The 23,263-nt window shown below is 37.6% G+C and overlaps 1 protein-coding gene across 1 annotated transcript in view; it reads left to right on the forward strand.

The window, feature by feature from the left end:
• STK3 (serine/threonine kinase 3) overlaps positions 1-23,263 on the forward strand; it is a 129,489-nt gene that overhangs the window by 14,877 nt on the left and 91,349 nt on the right. Inside the window, exons 5-6 of the mRNA XM_082045705.1 lie at positions 9,335-9,499; positions 9,914-10,081. Of these exons, the coding sequence (XP_081901831.1) occupies positions 9,335-9,499; positions 9,914-10,081 (333 nt within the window). The remainder of the gene's footprint in view (positions 1-9,334; positions 9,500-9,913; positions 10,082-23,263) is intronic.

Here is a 23,263-nt window from a genome sequence, read left to right on the forward strand (position 1 = left end):
TTTCTGCTTGATAGAAGCAGGTTCTTGTCCAAGAGACCCAAGCCAATACTTTGAAGTTGAATCAAACCTCTAGAATTCTGCCCCACAGTTCTCCAGCGTGTCAGGTGAATCAGCAGCACTGGAGTAAGATTACGATGCCTTTTAGCTCATCTGAGGTGTGGTGTTCACCAGTCCAAGGCAACAAAGCTGTGAATCTAGTCTTGTCTACTTTTCTCAGAGGCTGCTTTGGGAGGTACATGTATGTCTGACAGTCAAACTGGGTGTTGCTGCCAAAAAGGGCAGTTCCACCATTATCTTCCAACCAGGCTGATGTATTCCTGCCTTCTCCATGCCTCAGATACAGTGATTGTGTGGCTGCAGGGTGATGTTGGGCAAGCTTAATGACCTGATGGAGGAACTCTTTCTTCTCTAGTCTATCCTCACCACCCCTTTGTGAACTGACTCAGGAGTTATTGTGGCAGCGTAGTGGCTTGATCTGACGCAAGGGAGACATTAGGAATGAGCAACAGGGAAAGGGAAGGAAAAGAAGGAATGAGACTGACTTTCAGTGGCAGCTTGCAATAAAATGAGTTAATTACAATGTGAAGCAATACTTAGTCTTACTGGCTGCTATTAACATATTGGGGAGTACTGACACACTAGCAACCCTGCCTCTCTACTGATAATTTAGGGTGCACTTACTCATGCACTGATCATGGTTAACTGAGTCATCCTAATCCTGTATCTTTTGGGGACCAAGTTCGGTTGGCTGTAATATACCACACAGTGACGGTCCAGTGGGTTTGAGGCAAAACCTTCTTATTTGGGACAGTATTGTAAGTGGCAAGTGTAGCAAAGTACTGCTGCACGGTGGTATGCTATTAGTGTACAACAGGTGTGCTGTTGGGTCCAGAGGTCCTGCATCTTGTATCTACACTGCCTTCATTTACATACCAATTTATTGATTAGTTACATATACATTGTCTTATGTTTTCTTACTTTTTTCATGTGTTTAAGCTCCTGTGATTCAAATTAATAGTGTATCTGAATCTCTAGATGCTCTGTTTCAATGTCCTCCTGGTTTTGCTTTCACTACCTGTAGGCTGTGATTTTTGTCTTTGCACTGTGTGCAGATCTGCTTAAGAAAAACTCTGGAAAGTAATTGCTGTGAAAGTGGCACTCAAAGTGGCTTCAGGAGGGTGTAGTGTCATTGAAGTTTGTAGCAGACTGTAGGAACCAGACTGACGCTGATTTCAGGCTAGAGCTGGAACCGTAACAACTCTTTTTCTCTCTGAAGCTTTCTGCTTTAATTCATCTGTTATACTTCAAATATTACTAGCGGAAAGGATATTGTAGTAATTGTTATCTCTGCTCATTTGCTTGTCTGTCGTACATCTCAGCCTCTTTGTTAGTCCAGTCTTGCCTTCACATAAATGAAGACTAGGAGAGGTATGTGATTATAAGATTGGTGATGTCTGAGCTTCATATCTTCTGGTGGAAAAGTGATTACAGCATGGTGCCTTTATTTACCATGGGAGTGGACTTACCCAGTGTATTGACCTAATCAGTGTGTTTAGATGCAGTGATCTGATACTTCCTGGAAGCATCAGGCTTAATGTGCCTGTATTACTTAGTGTAAAAAGAGCAGCTGGGAATGGACTTAAGCAGTTAAAGCAATTCAGTTGACCCAGACCTCTTCAGAGGGGCCCTCAGGAAGGAGAATGATTGATTGTGAGTAGAGAACCTGTAGATGAGTTGTCCCAACAGCTGCATGGATTAGGTAGTGTGTGATAGACCGTATAAATGCACCCTTAAGTCTCTTTTGTGCATGGCATCCACAGCCATTTAAATATAAATATGTGGATTAGATGATTTCCTAATAGATGTGGAACACCTGAATTTGCTGCAATCTGCTTTACTCCAAATTTCCATTTTAAAGATTGGCTTCACGGTTAATGTTTTCTATGTAGGCTTTAGAGTTGTTTGCCTTTATCATTCACATTCATTTTAATACATAACTTGTATGTGGTTTTGATGATGAAGGAATTAAAGCTGCTTCATGGCTGACTCATATGTAGAGGGTAGCACCAACTCATCAAAGGGACACCGCATATAGAATTAGAACTAGCTAAAGATACCAAGCAGGTAAATGTTCTACAGGATCTTAAATTAGCATCTTGGCAAAACTGGAAATTGGAAATGAAGTAGAAAGATAATGACTGTGAAATTCTACTAAGCTACAAGGTATAGAGCGTGATATGCTGATGTAAGAATGGTGCTGTATGTTTAAAATCCCAGAATAAAATATATCAACTGTTTTAGCAAGAAACATAATAGCTATATGGCTTGATCAGAAATAGTATGGGATAATACATCCAGACCATAGCAACAATGACTGTAGCATATGCCTATATTAAAAGGTAAAATAGTTTTGTTTCATTTAATTGTGCTGTATGGTAGTTATCAATGGCACTGCTTGTATGTCAACATAAAATTACTGTTAGAAACAGTGAGTACTGGATAGTAAGTAGATGAGTTATGTGCTATGACAAGGTGTACTGTGGGCTGATTCTGTATTTAGCTGTTTCCTTTGGAAATTGAAAGTCACTTGTGGGGACACAGGTACTACTATACTACCTATGTAATCACCTCTAACCATCCTGATGAGGAAAGCTTGTCATTTAGGGTGAGAAAGGGAGGAGACATAATTCAAAAGTCCCTTGATGTTGATTTTAAGAGTTTATTATAGTTTTGGTAAGATTTTTATGAATAAATGAATAACTGGAGGAGCTCTGGTTCTGTTTTTGTATACTTTGGTCCTTTGTTGTTTCCAACAATTGGTAGGCTCAAAAAGCATATCTGCCTTATCTATTCCCCCAAATTGCATCAAGCTGATGTTTGTTTATGTGCAAAGTAGTCTCTATATGATGTGAAGAAGAATTATACATTCTGTTTTGCTGTGTTTGGAAAAAAAAAAGTTTTAATATATTTCCCAACAAAACAGTTTTTTCATATCTTGTATATATAAAGACATAAGCTGTTGGTGCATTTAGCTAATCTCTTTTCAGAAATATGTCCTTCTAATACAAGTTTAGAATGATGGAATAGATTATAAAATCCAAATGAGGTTAGCTGCTATGCTCATTACAGAGGAAAAAAAAAAAAAAAAGAATAGAACAGAATAATTTCAGTTGGAAGGGACCTACAGTGATCATCTGGTCCAACTGCCTGACCGCTTCAGGACTGACCAAAAGTTAAAGCATGTTGTTAAGGGCATTGTCCAAATGCCTCTTAAACACTGACTGGCTTGGGGCATCGACCACCTCTCTCGGAAGCCTGTTCCAGTGTTTGACCACCCTCTCAGTAAATAAATGCTTCCTTGTGCCCAGTCTGAACCTCCTCTGGTGCAGCTTTGAACCATTCCCACGTGTCCTGTCACTGGATCCCAGGGAGAAGAGCTCAGAACCTCCCTCTCCACATCCCCTCCTCAGGAAGCTGCAGAGAGCAATGAGGTCACTCCTCAGCCTCCTGTTCTCCAGAACAGACAAACACAGAGTCGTCAGCTGCCCCTCACAGGACATTCCTTCCAGCCCTTTCACCAGCTTGGTTGCCCTCCTCTGGACATATTTAAGGACCTTCGCATCCTCCTTAAATTGTGGGGCCCAGAACTGCACACAATGTTCAAGGTGAGGCTGCACCAATGCTGAATACAGTGTGGTAATCACCTCTTTTGACCAACTGGTGATGCTGTGTTTGATGCACCCCAGGATGTAGCTTGCCCTCTTGGCTGCCAGGGCACACACTGCTGACTGATATTGATCCTGCTGACAGCCAGCACCCCAGGTCCCTTTCTGCAGGGCTGCTTTCCAGCCACTCATCTCCCAATTTATGCTTTTGCCTCATGTTACTGTGCACCAGGTGCAGAATATGGCATTTGTACTTGCTAAATTTCATCCCACTGATGATTGCAGAATGCTCCCATCTATCTAGATCCCTATGCAAGGCCTCTTGTCCCTCAAGAGAGTCAACAGCACCTCCCAGTTAGCTATCATCAACTAACTTGCCAATGGTGCATTCAACTTCTGCATCCAGATCATTGATAAATATATCAAACAGGGCTGGCCCTGGAATTGGGGCCTGAGGAACACCACTAAGTGACTGGTCACTAGCCAGATGTAGCCCCATTCACTACAACCCTTTGAGCTCTGCCCTTCAGCCAGGTCTTCACCCAGCACACTGTGAACCTGCTCATCCTACAGTTGGGCGGCTTGTCCAGAAGGATGCTGTGGGGGACGGTATCAGATGCCTTACTAAAATCCTAACAAACTGCATTCATGTCCTTCACTTCCTCCACGAGGTGGGTGACCTTATCCTAGAAAGAGATCAAAGTAGTTAAACAGGATTTTCCCTTTGTGAACCCATGTTGACTGTGCCTGATAATTGCATTGTTTTTTAAATGCTTTTTAGCAGTACCCAGTATGATCTTCATAATTTTTCTGGGAACTGAGGTTAGACTAACAGTTCTATAGTTTTCTGGGTCTTCCCTCATGACCTTTTTGTGAATTGGAATAACACTGGCCAGCTTCCAGTCAGCAGGAGCCTCAGCTACTAATTTTTCAAAAATTGAAGCTAGGGAATTACCTCTTTAGGAACACATACTTGCCTTTTGTTCAGACAGTCAGCTAAGTTACTGGATATTCCTTAGTAGCTAAGTATTTTGGAATTTCTTTATTTTGGGGTGATATACAGGGTTTAAATGTAGACCAGTCAACTAAAACAAACCACCTCTGATCTATTGAGATTGGCATAAATGCACATAATCCTGCTGTACAGAATAATTTATTTGTAAATGATACTGATACAGAATCACAGAATGGTTGAGGTTGGAAAGGACCTCTGGTAGTCATCTGATCCAACTCCACCTGCTCAAGCAGCGCCATCTAGAGCTGGCTGCCTAGGGCTGTGTCCAGATGGCTTTTGAATGTCTCCAAGGATGGAGACTCCATTATCTTCTTTGGCAACCTGTTCCAGTGCTTGCTTGCCCTCACAGTAGAAAAGTGTTTCCTGACATTCAGAGGGAACCTCCTGTGTTTCTGTGTGTGCCGGTTGCCTCTGGTCCTGTTACTGGCACCACTGGAAATAGCCTGGCTCTGTCTTTGCATCTTCCCTTCAGAAGGAATGTCCTTCTGATGAGGTCCCCCATACCCTTCTCTCTTCCAGGCTGAACAGTCTGAGCTCTCTCAGCCTCTCCTCATAGGAGAGATGCTCCAGACCCTTCATTGTCTTTATGGCCCTTTGTTGGACTGTCTCCAGTATGACCATGTTTCTCCTGTACTGGGGAGTCCACAACTCAGCACTCCACTTGTGGCCTCACCAGCACTGAGAGAGAGGAAGTGTCACCTCCCTTGATGTGATGGTGACACTAACACAGCTCAGGATACCATTTACTTTCTTTGCAGCATAGAAAATACTTAAATACCATACTGTAAGAAAAGTGCTACACTCAGCATGTCATAAACTCTTTATGATACAACATTTGTTGATAGCCAGAGCTTAAATTGCTTGCAGTGTCAGTTCAGATAATCAGTTTTGTTGTACTTGACCATAAAATTATTAGCTGACATAATGAGGATTGTCTCTTTCTCTAGATATCCTTCTGCCCACACTTCAGTTTATCTTACAGTTGTTTAGAAGTCTCTTCTTGCTTGATTCCAGGTAGATGATTTTACTCCCTTGGCACCGTGCCAGGAAAGCTGTCTTGTTTGAGCCGTGCATAGCAGGGTTGTCAGTTCTCCTGGCATACAATCCTTTGAAGCAGCATAGCAGTCAGAAAAAAGTAGCACAAATAAAGGCTTTGAACAGTGTGCCACTGAACAGGAACACTGAGAGCTCTTGGAGATCAAGGAACGCTAATGCACAGCAAAGGGGGGAACTGCTTGCTGTGGAGCGTGAAGCTAATGCCACCATCAATTTCATCCTCTGCTTGCATAGGGAAAGGGCTATAAAAGTCACTGGGACTCTGGGTGTAGCAACATGTTATTTGGAAAGCAGTGACAATTTGAGCAGCATCCTTGTTGACTATGCCGTGAATTGATTTGTTGGAAAGGTAATTTGGGAGAGGCGTTGATTTTTAACTAGGGTCAATTACAATTGTTCAGTGGAAGGGCTGACACACAGTGGCAATTACTGTTGTAAGCTGCAGTAAAAGGAGGGACTGTAGCTTGGCACTTCTGTTTAAATAAATGTCTGTGTAACTGTGCCCTTGGGCTCCACACCTAGGTTTTATGAGGCTGGATAGAAGCTGGAATAGGGAACTTGTTTTGTATGTTAAATAACTAGAACTTGTTACAAACAAGTCAAGTGCAGATGATCTTGCTGACTAATCATTTTCCCCTTACTATTGAGTCATTCTATTGATTTGGAGGGATTATGAATTATGAGTGGGTTTTTCAGTTCTTGTAGAGTGGTGGGGTGTGGTGGTGTTTTTTTTTTGTTTTTGTTGTTTGTTTGTTTGGTTTTTTTTGGAGGTGCAGTTTCAAAACTGGAACTTGAAGGAATTGCTACTGTTTAATTTCTATGTAGGATTGGAAAAGTAGAGAAAGAGGGGGAAAATGCAACCCAGTGTTGCAGCCAAATTAGAATATTCATCTTCAGTTTTGCAGCTTCTTGCATTTCTAAGGAGTCAAGTTCACGTGCTTAGTTTTTATATTAAAGCATTGATGTACTGTAATTGAGCAGCATTTCAGTTGCATGAATAGTTTCTTTTGTATTTCCTTGAGAAATTGCATCACATGGAATGAATTGTAGTTTTGCTTTTATTCTAGAATAAATGTTGATTCAAATCTGAGGAGACTTCTCAGGGTGTCTGATACCTGCAAAAGATTCGCTCTTAGTGTTTCCATGGTAACACTTGTTCAGGAGCTTATGTGTTCCTATTATGCTGATCTAAAGCAACAAAGATAAACAACTGTGCTAACTGATGACTTACTCAGTACTCCATGTAGTTTATCAAGCAGATAAATGAAAAAATATATTTTGTTTTTTTTACTATATTGTATTTTCTTTGGTAGGAAATGTCTGTCAGCTTGTTGCCAGTTGATACTTGCAGCTTATTGTATAATTTGTGATTGTACATGAATTCTGCAACATATTAAAGTATTAAATAAGAGAAGCATTTTGGGCTATCCAGTCTACACCACTTCTTTCTTTATAGTAGGTATTTACTTATTGATAATACTTTTTTTTAGCTGTAAAACTCAAGTTTGTCTGATCTGCTTAAAAAGAAAGTCAAGTGAAAGAGTTTCCTGTGATGCTTTTACAGAGTTCAATAAATATCCCTGTTGTGATTAACTCGTGAAATTCTCTATTTTGTTTCTCAGTTTGTATTCAGTTACTTGATGAATTCGAGAGTACCTTTCTGTTCATCCTGACTGAAAAATAAACAGCAAACATAATATGAAAGTGTACTGGGTATAAATGTTCAAAATGTATTGTTGACCTCAGCAACTCTGACATTCTGAAGAGCCTCAACTCTTGTACTTCAATTTTCAGAAGTGACTGAAGGCTATGCTGTTACTAAGGAACATAAAGAAATATGTTAAATATTCATTGTGCCTGTAGAAGATGCTGTTGTGCACTGGTAAACATTATGTAAAAGAATATGCTTTTTAGAGGCTGTAAGGTATTAACAGACTGCAACAAATTAGAAAGTTTGTGGGCTGACATGTCGCACATGTTATCTTCACATAGTGGTAGTTGTGCTTATGAAAATGTGGCTTTTCTTATAAAATACACTCAGGACCAGCTATGTTAAGATTTCTGTTAGTTCAATTGTACAACTCTGTACAGCGATAGTAACACGATATAGCATAGCTCATGTGGATTACTTGCACTTAATACCGAGAACTCACAGGAAACCTTTGCATAGACAGCAAACTAATGTTGGTAGATATTTAAAAAAAATACAGTATTTGTGGCTGAAATTGAAGAGCCATATATTCATATCCTATCATCTAGCAATTGTTGAGTGATGCAGGTAATTTAAAAAGAACCCAAAAGTTCAATGAGCCTTCATTATCTGTATCAGTTTGCTACAAGAACAACAATGTAAGAAAAAGCCTGTGGCATCTGGTTGGCATCCATCCTCAATCATTTCTGTAATTGTCTACAGTTAATGGAACAAGTGATAGTAGTTATTGGCACCTTCCAGCATAGGGGTACTGTGGCATCTTGGTTGTCCTTTCTCAGGGCTCAGTAGGGAAGGTCATTGGGGCACATGTGTGTGGGTGCAGTTCTACAGCTCTGTGTCAGCGTGGAGCACAAGCTGAGTAATATTTACTTTCAAAAATTACCATTTTACTTACATTCCATGTAAAATGAAAGCACTAGCCTTAAAAGGAATGGCTTACTTGACAGATTTCAGTAAAATTCTGTAAACTAAGTGAGAACTGTTTGAGTGTTTTGTATTTGTATTTCTGCGTGCTGTATTACATTCCTACAGATGATAATTAGCAAGTTATCCCTGATGAATAAATTTTTGCAAGCTTTGTGATAAATAATTGTTTGTCTATTTTCTGTACATCTTTATTCTTTGCTTTTTTTTTTTTCTTTGCTTTTAATTCATCCTCTCTAATTTGTAAATTGCTGGAAATGAGAAATTAATAGTAGTGCAGTTAGGAATAGTTGATGGACAAAAGCTTGATACCTACTAACTGTAGCCTTAGCAGGCATTTTATATGTAAAAGTTGGAGAAAAAAATAAAACATGACATTAGTTTAATCTCTTTCCAAATGTAGGAATGTCCTAGTTTGTTGGGCAAACTGTGTAAAGAACCTAAGGATGTTTAAGAAATAACTCTAGCCTTCAACGGTAGAGAAAGGGCTACCTCTTTTTCCAGGGAAGTATTCTGGTATGTGCCACCTTGTCACACAGTGACAACCATTACCTTTTTTTTGACAAGGGTAATGCATAACTTGACAATTAATGTGTATTATCTTTGTGATAAATATATTAGTTATATATTGTAGAAACTGTGCTGCAGTCATTAAGAGCAATGTCAACATCTAAAGAGTAGTAACTTTTGATTGACAGGCAAGAGAATACTGCATATACTGCCATCTGATCTGCATCTGCCAGCCCCTTCTCTAGTTTTGTAACTCACTTGCTCTAATTGGATTCTAGAATCCAGCTATATGGATCAAGTTAGTAGATCAGAGCTTTGAATTCTAGATGCTATTGGGGTTATTATTGTATTAAAATACCTAAGGTATATTGTCTGTATTAATTATAATGTTTTAAATAGTTCAAATATATAGACTCTGTGTATACCTGAAAATGGTTTTGTGTTTTCTTGCAGCTAACAGAAGATGAAATTGCAACTATTCTGAAATCTACTCTTAAAGGACTTGAATACTTGCACTTTATGAGAAAAATACATAGAGATATAAAGGCTGGAAACATCCTTCTTAACACTGAGGGACATGCAAAATTAGCTGATTTTGGTGTGGCTGGCCAGTTGACAGTAAGTACCTGTGGAAAGATCCTTTAAAAATATTGTAGTGCTCCTAACCATGTTCTTTTACCTTTTGCCTTTTCTTCTGCCTTAAATTTTGTGTCGGAGGAGTGACTGGTGGTAACGGTAGAGCCAACAGTCTTCGTGAGTATTTAAGATATTGCAAGGCTATTTAGTTTTTTGTTCTTTATTTTTATAATGCAGTGTACTTCAAGTGCCTGATGACCCCACTTTAAACTTTTGTGTGAGGTTTATGATCATCATCACCTCCTTGGCCTATGTAGACTGATGAGCTGTTTGGTGTTAATTGGAATTCACTACCATTTGACCTTTGGGTAGCTAATTCAAATTTTAAATATAGAATATCAAAAGAACTTGAAAATAAGCATGTCTGTTTTAATTGCCGAAATAATATGATTACAGGATACAATGGCAAAACGTAATACTGTTATAGGAACTCCATTTTGGATGGCTCCTGAAGTAATACAAGAGATTGGCTATAACTGTGTGGCAGACATCTGGTCCCTTGGTATCACTTCAATAGAAATGGCTGAAGGAAAGCCTCCGTATGCTGATATTCATCCAATGAGGGTAAGTGTGTGTGGTGGTGTTTTTTCCTTTGTTATATATATTAACCCTACCCTGCCCCCAACAATCAAACAAAAACGTATCAAAACCAAACAAAACAACAAACCAGCCAACCAAACCAAACACAACCCCTCTTCCCCACCCTGCCCCAACCTCAAAAAACTAATACTGAAATCATAGAACTGTGCATTTATGGACAAAAATTTTAAGAAAAGGATTTTTACTTGCTGTCTTGCTTCCTATTTACTGCAGTTTACCTGTGTTTTAACATGTCTCTGTGAGGTTTCAGAATACTTTTATCTCCACTTAAAAGAGAACTAGAGCAATATGTTCCTAATTGACTTGAAGGCAACATATAGACCCTATTTTGTATTGTACCTGCACTTGGAGAGTTCCATATCCAAGATGCCATCCTCCTTTGAAGGAGAGTTGAGAAGTAAAAGTGACCTAACGAAGGATTCAGAATTGTCCTGTGTGAGCACTGTTAATATTGGTAACCCCTGACAGTTTTTATTTATTACCAACTCTTAAAAGTCTGTTACTGAATTAGTTTGCTCTTGGCCAAATAAAATGTAAATAGAATTAGTCACTTTATGAGAAGTAGCAGTTATAAAGGAATTACTTGGAGAAGGTTCATGGAGAACAATGTTTATCTAGGAATAATTATTGCCACTGCTAGTCATGCTTTTACTTTTTGAAATGAGCTATAGAATACCTACGTTGATTGCCCTGATCATCAATAAAAACTTGGTTCTTGAACTGTTCTATCTAAACCCCATTTGGTTTTAATAAGGCACTTTATATTCGTAGAAGCAGATTTTTTTCATCTTTGTGATTTGCCGCAAAAATGGCATGCACGCTACGTTGTTCAGTTTTATTTTGCTGGTGCCTCATATATCAGGAACTTAATAGAAGGAAGCCGCCACTCTTGAAGGAGAACGTATGTCTAGTATGTGATTACTCTAAGGTGATGCATATAAGAGTTCAAGTGTATTTAGTGCTGTTGGGTTCTTGATATTTTTTGTTTGTGGGGTTCTTGTTTGTTTGTGGGATGTGTTTTTTCTTGTGTGTGTCTGTGTGCTTTTTGCAGTGGAGACATTTCCTGAAGTTTTACAGCAATATGCAGCTCGATTAAAGCTAGTGAATGTTTTACAATTAGAAACATTACGTAAATTTCACAGCAAAGTCTAGTAATTTTCCTGCACTTTTTTTTTTCCTGTGTAATGAACTATTTAAAAATTACTTTTCAAACTGAAAATACCCAGATGAGAGCTGAGAACAAAATAAGTATCTCTGAAGTTTGTTTTTGATGGGAATTTAATTTAAGATGAAATAACAGTAAAAATATTTTTAAGAACTATTGGTTACAAATTAAATACATTTGATCATGCTGGGGTTTTTGGTTGTGCTTTTAATGAAAATGTCTTGATTACATCTCTTCATTTTAACATCGTTATATGTAGTTGCACTAGCTGTTGAAAGGTGAGGACTACATTATCAGAGAGGATTTTTATATGCATGACAACAGCTGCTTATAAATCAAAGGTCACTGAATTTAAAAGCTTGTGAATCTGTTTAATTCTTGTAATCAAATGAATGCTATCAAAGGCCAAAGTAATTTAACACAACAATTCTGGGTTACATAGAACATGTGTTCTTGTTAATAAATTACGTTATGGTTTTTAAAGGCTTGTATGCAGTTAGTACTCTTTTGTATATCTGATACCTACAGTTTTTCTTAATTGTTATTAGTGAGTTGTTACAGTGGTTAACAAGAAATACACAGATTTAAGTTGCAATAGTTTTCCCAGTGTCATACGATACAGCTTCACAGGACTTTTGGACATATGTAGATGCTTTCCTACTTTGTTTTAGTTATGACACAGAATTGATACAGGCAAGCATGAAAGCTTGGGCAAATTTTCATTGCTTTTCCTAGATGTTGCTGGAGTTCTGTGGTATTTATGTAAGGCACAATTTTGTTACTCGGGAATGCATGTTGAAATTACCATGTGCACTATTTTGCTGGAGGCTGGTTGGCACTGCCACAAAGGTAATGTGCTGCCAGTAGGCCATTTCCTTGTCAACTGCATTTACAGCTTAATAGAAATATTACATGACTTCTTTAAACAAGTGTTTTGGCAGAGAGGAAATAGCAGATTCCATGCAAACAAGCATAGCTTCCTCTGCTTAACCACACTCTAGCTACTCCAAAGAACTGTACTAGTTTCAGCTGGGAAAGAATGAGAAGTGGGGGGTGCAAAATGGAATTTCATGTGGAGGGAAAAAACAGCAGTTTTTTTCTGTTTAAGTGTTCGTGGTTTAGTACATTTTGACTGCATAAGTGTCATCAGTGCTATTTCACTTGTTTCTGCTGCAAACCTGAGTTCAGCAGAACCTGCAGTTGTCATATTTGGTTTGAGGCTGAAAGGTCAAGACCATTTGCCGGCCCAGTAAGTCTAATGCTTTATTCATGTAAGAATTATGGAGTGTCTCACGTATTCCATGTCAGAGTCCTTTTGTGCTTTTGCTAATGGTGAAAAGTGAAAGTTCTGTATTTTCTTGGAGTTTTCATCAAAGGAGGAGTGTTTTCAAGTAGTTTTAAAGATGGAAAAAATACAGACGTCCTCAAGGTTGCCCTAAAACTTGGTAATACAGTCACTAGAAATAGGACGGAATTTTCTACTAAGTCAGAAATCCCTCAAACCTGGGTAAGTTAACCCATCCAGCAGGGCTATAAGCATGTTGATTGCAGAAGTCTGTGCAGCAACTGGTGTTGATGTGGCTGACAGGGTTTGCATCTGCCTTTGCTCCGCTGGGATGAGCAGTTATGAATTTATAGTGGAGCTAATTAAAGGGGGCCTCAGTGTGGTTCTATGTTCTAGAGCAAGACTCCATCTCCTATTCTGAAGCTGCACTGATATGTTTTAACAGCTGTTTTCCCGTGTCCCCCATTCACTGCAGCATGTGTGCTGTCCTGTAGTGATAAAGTACTTCATCTTCTGTCACTGTCTGAATTTAATTCAAGCCATTAACTCCTTTTTCCGTCTCTCCTCTTCAGCAATATCTGTCTTTATTTCTGTTTGCTTTGAAATTTCTTTTTTTTTTTTTTTTTGAATCTACAATGGAAGCATAAAGATAGGCACTGTTTTACTGCAGTAGTGATATTGCTTTTTGGTAAAAACTGGTAATGTGCTTCTGAAGTATCTTCCATGTTTGCTAATCAACCTATGCTCTCAAATCTTTCACGTAAAAGAGTTGCTTCTGGTAGCAGATCTTTTAAGCTGCAAAATTTTTACTTGATCATAATCGACCTATTGCCGATATTTGGCTTTATTAACAAGCAGATTAACAACACTTTGCCATAAAGCTCATCTTAAACCTTAAGAATGGCTGGTTTTGAGGTCTTTTCTCTAGGACCACCTTTACCAAAAATTTTCCTTATGGTCACTTATTGCCGCAAGACTGTCATTTATTTATTTATTTTAATAATCAATTGAAACCAATTTAAGTGCTGGCTGCTGGTTATACAGACCACCTATCTTTAGCCAGGAGTTTCTCACCTTTCTGGTAAGCAAACACTAGCATTTTTGTCGCCTCACATGCAGTTGGATAAAGGAACTGATGTTCTGAAAAGTTAACCTGTCAGAAATGTGCTGGTTTAGAATGTTGTAGGAACATGCAGGTGGACAGGAGAAGTGGGTTGAGTGGAGCTGCTGCCTTTGGCCACAGCCAGCCACTGAGCCCCATAGACCAACTGTAAAACTGCAGCCTGTGTTTTATAAAACTTGCTCTTCTTTGCAAGGTCAACACTTCCTGATAGGCTGATGTGCCTCAGATAAATGCTAGTAGCTCTCTTCCAGGGGAAAAAAAAAAAAAAAAAAGCCAAAAAACCCCCCAGACTTTTATTTCATGCTTATCAGGCAGCTGCAATGGTTAGCATTGCTGTGGTATGGAAGAACCCGGTGGTAGATGTGCTTTTCGACACTTCACAGTATTGGCCTTTGTTTCTTTATGGTGAAGTTTGTTGGAAATGGACACATGGGCATCACATGTTCTGCAGTGAACTGGAGGAAGCCAATTTGAACTGCTTCCATTTGCCTTAAGTCCAATCATGATATTTATTTTTCCATGGCACTTACCCAGATTATCCATGCCTCCTGCTTAGCCTGTGTTATTTCCACCCTGGACTAATCTGTTTGTAATAACCTTTTATTCCTGATGTATCTTATAACAATCTACCATTTCCCAGTTCTTTATTATCAGCATGTTGCTTTAAAACTGGAGATTGAAGTGAGAATTATTGTGGTGTAAAGCTGTAATAAGCAAGGAAGGTGTCATGGTGAGCATCACTGTCTGATTGAGAGCAGTTTTTCAATCACTGAGGAAATGGTTTCCTTTATGCCTTTTGTGCCAGAAGTTGAGGAGAGGGAAAACGCAAAAAACACTTCTGGCGATATCAGATGTCTTTTTGTATAGCCACTCTTGCATTTCTTCTCTCCAACAGATGGAATTGTATCATCAGTTTCTATAATTCTCTTTGAGAGTTCATCAATCTTATCTCAGCATTACTGCTTTTAATTTAGAGTAGGTTTGTAAAAGTGTATGATATGGTTTTCTTATTTTAGTGCTTTTGCTTATCTTTAGAAAAGAGTTTGAGTTAGTTTCTAAAAGTCCTTTTCCTTTTAAGAACTTTCTTTGAGATATTTTTTGTTAATTTGTAACTTCATCTTGCCTGCTGTTTCTAGATAGAGTGAGCTAATATTTAAAGAGATTTAAAATATAGATTTTTTGATTGAACATTACTGTTTATTACTTTACTGCCTCTTCAAAATCTTGTGGAAGAATGACAGTGAGTGTGAGTCCTCAGTGAGATCATAACTCTTCAATATTTCAGTTGTCCATTCTCTGTTATGATAGTTCCCTTAGAATTAAATATCCTATGTGCTTTTAAGTGACTTAACGTATTAAGATTATTTAAAAATAGTTAGATCTGAAGTCTTGAAAAAAGCATGTGAGACCCTAACACATCCAGTTCTTTGAATGGCAGGAATGCGTGTAGTTAGGAGAATAAAAAACCACGACTCCCCCTTCTTCTTTATCTTCCATTGTGCCTTGTCTTTCTTAAAACAAAATCTGACTTCTCAGGATGGGATTTTAGTGTGTGTTGTCTTATGCAATGCCATAGTCATTCTAAATTAGTAAATAATAAATTTGCTTTAAATAAGCTTGCTTTAAACTGCCCTAAATGCAGGTGGTGAGTGCAGAGGGTTGGTATTCCTGCCTGTTTCCATGCATTTTCATCACCCATTTCTGTTGGAACAAGCATTTAGGTGGCCACATGATGAGCTGGACCAGAAAATTGATCCATTTGAAAACTAACCAAGTAACAAAAAATAGCTTTCACTGATACTGTTAACTAGTGCTTGGACTAGGTGGGGATGAAAACATGTGGTGGAAGCAGTGGAAGAATTGAGTCATCCCATTTGGGGGATCAGCCAAGTTGGTGCTGAGGTTGACTTAAAGTAGTTGCAAAACCAGTGTCTCAGCTGTCCATTTGTAAATTTATTATGATTAAAATGTAATAATTATTTAATAAAACTCCTGTATACATAAGTAGATCAAAGGGCATAGTGTATCCAGATACCATCATGCTTGGGAGCTCTGGCTGTAGGTGCAGGACTGCCATGCTGTTTTTCCTACTCTGGATTTCGTTTACCTTTTGAATGCAGAGGGAGCCTGAGGGGAAGCAAAGAAATTCCTCTTCCTTTTTCTGATACACTAGGAAGTGTCTGCGGACTGTGGAGCTTCTCTGGAGGTGGCCCTTACAAATGGCTGTTGTAAGGCACAAACTGACTTTTTTTGTAGGCTGTCCTACCTGTCCTTTTGGACTTTTTCTATTTGGGCATATCTATAAAATGATTACAGGGTTCTGAACCTTTCATGGGTAAGTGTTTCCCCCACAAGGCCTCCCTCCTTCTTCACCTCATCTGTTCTTCTACCTTTAAGTGCAATTGAAGTGATACAGCTGAACTTCATGGGGTAAAATTCCAGTGGCTTCAGTTTGCATGCACCTGACGGCCGTGTTGCCTCATAGTATATTTGCCTCTGTGGTACTATTTATAGACAGGATTTCAAATAAGTGTTATAACTTTACTTAAGAAAAAAAGATGAGTGCAGTACCAGACAGTATTCATCTAACAGAAAATAAAGTATATTCTCTATATAGACGGGGCTGGGGGGGGGGGGGGAAATTAATGGCAAAGGAGTTGCTTCAAATAACTGCAAGAAATGCAGCTCCACATAGTAACAGGATATGTAGCATTTTTTCTTTGAGGTAGTAGTAGTATTATGTTGTTAAAGCCAGTTGCACCTATACTAATGCCATTGCTGATCTGGGTATTATATATTTGATAGTGGCTTGTTCTGGGGTTTTTTTTGTGTTGTGTTTTTTTTTGTTCAACAACTTTCTTTTCAGGGTTGAATTCTAAGGAAGTGTGACTTACTTTATTTATGGTTTTTTTAAAAAGAAAGCTTTACATTTTCATTTAAATATGCTGCTACTTCAAATCAGTAAGCAGCCTATCTACCTGCTCTGATCAAAATGTGAATAACTGTTTTAGGGCAATTTTTATATGAATAAAAAGTTAAACAACAACAGGTAAGACATTTCTTTCAGCAGTACATCTGAAAACAAAAAGGTACCAAATGCTTTTTCATTCAAAATTTATTTCACTTGTCAAGATAAACACAGATTTTAAAGTTTACTGGGTTTTTTTAACCTTGAGGAATGGTCAGTATTTACAGTGTGTGAACAGACCTCTTCGCCTGAACTGCTGCTGCTGTTGCAAGTTACTGGCTGAGGCCAGTTCATGACACCCTGTTCATGACTTTGTTCAAAAAGGTTTCTGTTGGGCAAGTTAAAATAAGTAACTGTGTACATTTGAACTCCTGTATGTATCCCATTTTATGAGCAAATACCTGATGTGCATATCTAGGTAAGATATTTGCATGGACTTTGCTGGAACCTTAATACCTATGTACTAAATCTACTGATCACCAGGGGAGTTCCTCCTTCTGTGAGTTAAGATACCAGATTGTACTTGCTGTAATTGTAATGAGAGTTGGACTTGGGTGCTTATTTTGTCAGCCTTCTTCAATAGGTATCGAAACCAACTTTTCTATGGGTTTTTATATGTAACTTGAGGAAATAAATTTAAAGTTTTCTGGAATACAATTAAGGCAACTCTTTTTGTAACAATGTGATTTTTACTAGGAGAAAAGAGCTATTTTTTTCTGTACTTACTAATTGCGTCAGTTTGACGTTAGTTTTCAGGTTGGTTGAGTTATTTTTTTAGCAGTGGTTTGAAACTAAATTAAATGCAAACAAATAATGGTTTGTCTGAGTTGCACTTGTGGCTCATGGGCAAATTGTGAAGATCTTGCTTTATAGATCACTTATTTATTTCATGATACATGTGGATGTCCAAACTTAGAAGATATGATTTTTGATTTTAGTTAAAATGTGCTTGATGTTCACTTACGTATGTAGGGTGATTTAGGGAGGGTTCAGATGTTTTCCTTCTTGGGCTCCTGTTTTTTGTGGAAATGCTAGACATAGATACATAGTACCCTTTCAGTGTGACTTCTTTTTTAGTATTTAATGCCTGTGGAATTAGAGGAGAATGTGAATTTCAGAAAAATTTCATTTGCTTGTGACTAGCTCTTCTATGGACTCCCTGTAGAGGAGACAGCAGGGAATATTCTAATAAGTGAGGGTGTCAACCCAGGTAAGTGCCCATGGGCTGTAGTCTAGTTTCTTGTGATACAGAAATATAATTTCTTCCCATTTTTTAGCATACGTAGAATAGAATTTTATTGAAAGTTCACCAAATACAGCTTATCCCAAAAAGATAAACAGAGTAAAAGAAACAGTATGTGAGTTAGCCTCAGACACTGAAGACAAGTTTAGAGGTCTCTGGTTGTAAATCATATTGTGATATTTTAGTTATTTTGTTAAATTGCAATTGATAATTAGTTAGTTGCTTGACTTTACCAGATTCAGTTACATGTGTCGAGCCTCCTAGAGACTGATATGCTAGCACAGCAGCATTCAGTTTCCAAGACTTCACAGCTTGCTATGCAAAGGGATAGTGTGCTTAACATCAGCCCATTTCATGTGGAAAGGAGAGTTTTTGTAATGCTGTCATGAAAGCAAGGTAGGAAAAATACCATTTGTTCTCTGGCAAAAGTTACAGATGATAAAAGTTTTCTCCTTAATACTCCAATGAAGAGTTTTTGCCACGTTGCTTTGTCAAGAGCCTGTACTCTCTTCTTTCCACAGAAATGACTGACAGATTTCCCTGGTTTATGGGACCCTTGAGAGTACAATCCACATTAAGACTAGATGCATACAGTAGTTCAGTTCTCTTTCTCTAAAGATTCACAAAGGGGTGCAGGACTGGCTAGATAATCTAATTTATTTTAATCAAGATACTACCTTGTCAATACTTGGCTCTTGACAGAGAGGAAAATAGCAGAAAGCATGGTATAAGGAGCAAAAGAAAGTAAAAGATGGAGATAACAGCAAACAGGGTCGGCTTGAGTTCAGCTTTAGAAATCCAGAAGATGCTGCTGAGCAAAGACAGGGGAAGGAAGGTAAAGTCTGGAAGAAGAGCTCACTAATGAGAGGAAATCAGTGCTTTATAAAGGTTCGCATTCATTTGTATTTGTTTGTCTAATCAGCCCAGAATGAAGTGACATTACTATTGACAGACATACTACGAAAACATTAGATTACTTGAGTTGTGTACAAGGGTTAAATCGGAGGATGATGATGCCCTATTCATGTCCATGTTGAAGCTTTTGAGAAGTCTACAATCTTATGTATGTAAATGTCTTCCTGTAGGTATTATTTTTCTTATGTACTCCTTTTTTTTTTTTCATGCAACTCTCTAACTTGTTTATGCCTTCAGTGGAGAGATGGCTTGAAATTTCACATAGTAAAATGGTTGCAATAGAAATAAAATGCAGTTAAAAGTATTTGTGGTTATAGAATCTAGCATAGATGTTTCACCATGATTTAGAAAATGCATCTTTACTCCTTCATATCACTAGAATTTTTTGGGTAGAATAAATAATATGTTTATTACTGTTAGAAGTATAAATTCTTTAAATTTTTTCATGATATCAGGTTTGTTGGTTGCATATGTGTGCAAAAAGGAAATGTTAATCTGTCATGTGTAATAAAGTAGCAGAAGTGGAGAATATTTGGAATTTGGACTGGAACTGGAGTTTAATTTGAATTAAATGGAAGACATTTATTTCATGCTTCTAAATGAGGATTTAATTAAAATTAAATTAGTTCATCTTTTTAGAGTGACTCCTGAACAGGAAATTTGAAACGTACTTCAGTTGATGGTTGGTTTTCTCTGATTAATCACTTTCAAAGTAAGTGGAGGATCAGTACAGTAATTTCATAATTACACACAAGTGAGTTAAATTGAAACTTTAACTAAAATAACTGTAAAGGAATTTTGATCTGGGTTGGTTTCATGTAATGCTGTATATCTTTTGTGTATGATTCAGATTCTTAGAAGTGCTAATCTGAAAAAAGGACCATGCCATGATAGTACCCATTTGTTTGCAAGATGCTTTAATAGGGAAATGTTTGCCCTGGGAATATTATTTTTCAAAGATGTTGGAACAGCAAACAGAGGCTGAATGAAGCCATGAAATTGATGGAAGGATTCTTGATGACTTGAGTGAGCGTCGCATCAAGCCCTTCATCTGTAAGCGTTGTTAAAGGTTATTTAATAGAACTATTAATGTGGGTAAAGCCAAGAATGTATTGAACAAATGTAGCGCAGCATAGGTTAACATTATTCTCTGCTGCTGAGCTGACTGCTTTCTTCCTGGACAAATGTTGAAAACAAACAAACCTCAACCAAAAAGCTCATTTGAAAGTTTTAAATCACTATATATCTGCTCATTTGTGATGTTAACAAAACTGTAAACATGTATCAATGTGCAAAGCAAAACTATTTTGCAACTTGAAGATCTCAATACAATTCTATTTGAAATAGGCAATTGGTAGTCAATCATCAAGATGCATTAAACGAGAATCACAATTTTAATGTTACAAGCCTTCTTTATTAATAAACTTTACAGACATTCTTATTTGAAAAAGCCTTTCCGTCATTTATGCACATCATTTTATGCTGAATTTATCCAGTTTCTTTTTATCTTGCACTATGGGCTTTGAAAATTATTTAACAAGATGTTTATGCATGTACTTATGAGAACTCCTTTTACTAAAAATTCTACAATACCCTGCAGGATATTGTAAAATATACCACAGATTGCAAAACTCTTAAGTGAAATGCTATATATCTTTACTACAGAGGCTTCTATTTCTTTTTATTTCTGTCATCTTTCAAGTTCCAGGATTAACACAAAGTACACAAGTTTAATTTTTGTTCAGAAGTCTGGCAGCTAGCTTTATTGAAAAGGAGGGAATTTGTGTATTGCTTTTAATTGAAATAGGTCTCTTTGGATTTTTGTATGTGACTAGTGTCTTGTTAAGCCAAGAAAAGAACTCAGTAAATAATTTTAAGAGGTTCTTGGAAGCTTGAATCAATGCTTATTTATTGAAGTTGAATTATATGTTCACTTTGACATGTTTTCTATCAGTATGGCTAGTTGATTTGGGAGAAAGTGCTTTAAAGGGACTTGACTACTATATCGCCAAATTCTTAAGATGTTATTACACTTTATTAAGGCAAAAGTGTATTTCCTTGGGTTTTAGTTAAGGGGATATTTACTTGATTTTTTTAATCATGTGGGAGAAAACTGTGATCAGACTGGGAGGAAAATATTAAGCTCCTACTGCTACTTACTGTAAGGTTTTTTTTTTTAATGTTTTAAGTCTATACTGGTTGCTTACTTTGTAAAAAAAAAAAAAAAAAAATCTTAAAAATTGCTTAGATTAAAAGAAAGCTTATTAAGACTGTATGTACCCTGTTTCTGTCTTGGTATTATATTGCCTTAAAATGTACACTGGGTCATTTTTAAAGAGGATGATGCATATTTAATGGAAGAAATTTAAAAGGAAGGGTTACCAATCAGTCTAAATTTGTTTCAGTTAAAACTTGATGGTCTAAAGACAACTTATAATCCTTTTCTTGTTATAAAGTATTGTCAAATTTGTAGTAGTATCAGTTAAAAAGTTTACGGAAACTTTGTTTTAAGGTGGTTTAAAGTAGAACTAAATCTTTAATTTGTATTTGATGGCACCTGTTTTTATTTTGTTTCCCTGGCAACACCAGTGGTATCAAAAATTGCCCGTAGACCACCCTGGTTTTAGAGAAGAGTGAAACCAGCCTGGCTTTTTCATTTCAACCTTTAATTTTACTGACTAAATACTTAAACAAAGCTCCTGCACACAATCAGTAGTTTGTGAACTAACTCGAATGATTTCGGTATGCAAGTTGTGATTTTTGTATTAGAGTATTCTGTATTAGTGCCAGTTTGTTATGCATTATTTTTAAAATGAATTGAGAGACTATGTAGGAAGTACTTTTGATATCCCATAGCAGAAGAAGCTGTGCCTGAAACTGTATTGTCTACCTGAAGTAGGGGAAAAAAATCTTGGTTTTTTAGATAGCTAAGAACAGACCACACTGTATGGATACAATTTTTTTCCAGATATAAGGTCTCATTGTTAGCATTCCCATGGGAAAGAAATAAAGCCAACACAAGCGTTACCTCCAGATTTCTGCTTTCTTCTGTGCCTCTTTACCATGTCTGAGAATCCACATTGATTATGAAGGTTATACATATGACGGTCCAAACATCTCAGATCTTAATGCATTATCAGTTTTTAGTTTGTGTTTCAGAAATGCAATAATGGATGTCATTCTTGGAAATACTGCTTGTCATTACTTGCATACCTGAAAAAATGCTTTACCATTAAAAGCCTGCTCTGTAAAGTATATTCCCCAAATCCATGCTGTATTGTTGATGATTAGAAAAAAAAAAAAACAAAACAATGTTGGTGTTCTGGTAGAGCAAATCAGAACTAACAAGACAACTTCAGATTTATAGTGAGAATTACAGAAACACTGGAGAGTCTGGGAAATTTCAGGTGTGTTATGTTGCTCATTTTCCCCCAGAAATTTAGAATAGTTTTGGAGATAATGAAGTGATCTTTACTCAGAAAAGACTGTTTTAGCAAGGAGGAGCTCTGATGGTATTCAGAGGGACCTATGATGGCCCCTGCGGTCCTTCTATCATCCTGGTGCCGTGACTGTAGGCTGGGTAACAGAGGTGGCACCCGGTGTTCTCTCTGCTGCTGTTCCTTGTTTCGTGCTATCAATGTTTGCATAGGTAAATGTAAAACAGGTAGCATTAGCAAGCACAAGATTTATGGGCAAATTGACGTGCATGTGTTCAAATAGTTATCTGTTTCAACTGGGATGTTCCTTAAGAAGTGTAATAATCATGAACTCTGACCTTGGGACAGAGGGCATGTCTGCATTGGGCAGGGACATACAGACAGAAGGAGCTTTGCCCATACTGTCCTCCTTTCCTTTTTCTCCGGGAGTTTCTCCAGAACAACTGTGTGTGCATTTGAAATACTTTAATTTCTTTGTCAGATGAGGGTGGGATGTTATCCATCTTGCTTTTTGTTTGTTTCTCTGAGTAATATAACTGATTTGTACAAACTATATTTTTTGATATTCACAAGTGTTAAGCATTTGATTTTTGGGGGTGGAAATGAGCATGTATAAGTCCTGAACTTTGAAAGCAAACTAAAAGAGGAGCTCTAATGGATGCAGTGTTGTTAAATAGTCACAGTAATTGAATAGTATAGAGAAATCAGCAGAAAGTTTCTTAAAAGTTGATCCTTTTTGCATTCTCATTTGAATTGTCATACGTAAATGGTGACTCTGGAACAACTGGGAGCGATGCCACTTTCTTGGTGTAAAAATATGTGGAGTACCAAGCAGCTACAAGGTTCTTGCCAGACTGGAAATACTACAGTAAGCTTACGGTGTTAGAGGGAGGTCTTGCTGCCATAGCGCTGGATGAACAGTAGGCCAGGCTAAAAGCCACAGGGCACGTCTGCCTGTCTGGGTGCTGGGAAGCTGATGGTGCCTAGATAGCAGCTCTCTGAGGGCCGGA

Source organism: Streptopelia decaocto (genome assembly GCF_964273445.1).
Source record: "Streptopelia decaocto genome assembly, chromosome: 2".
Lineage (NCBI taxonomy): Eukaryota > Metazoa > Chordata > Aves > Columbiformes > Columbidae > Streptopelia > Streptopelia decaocto.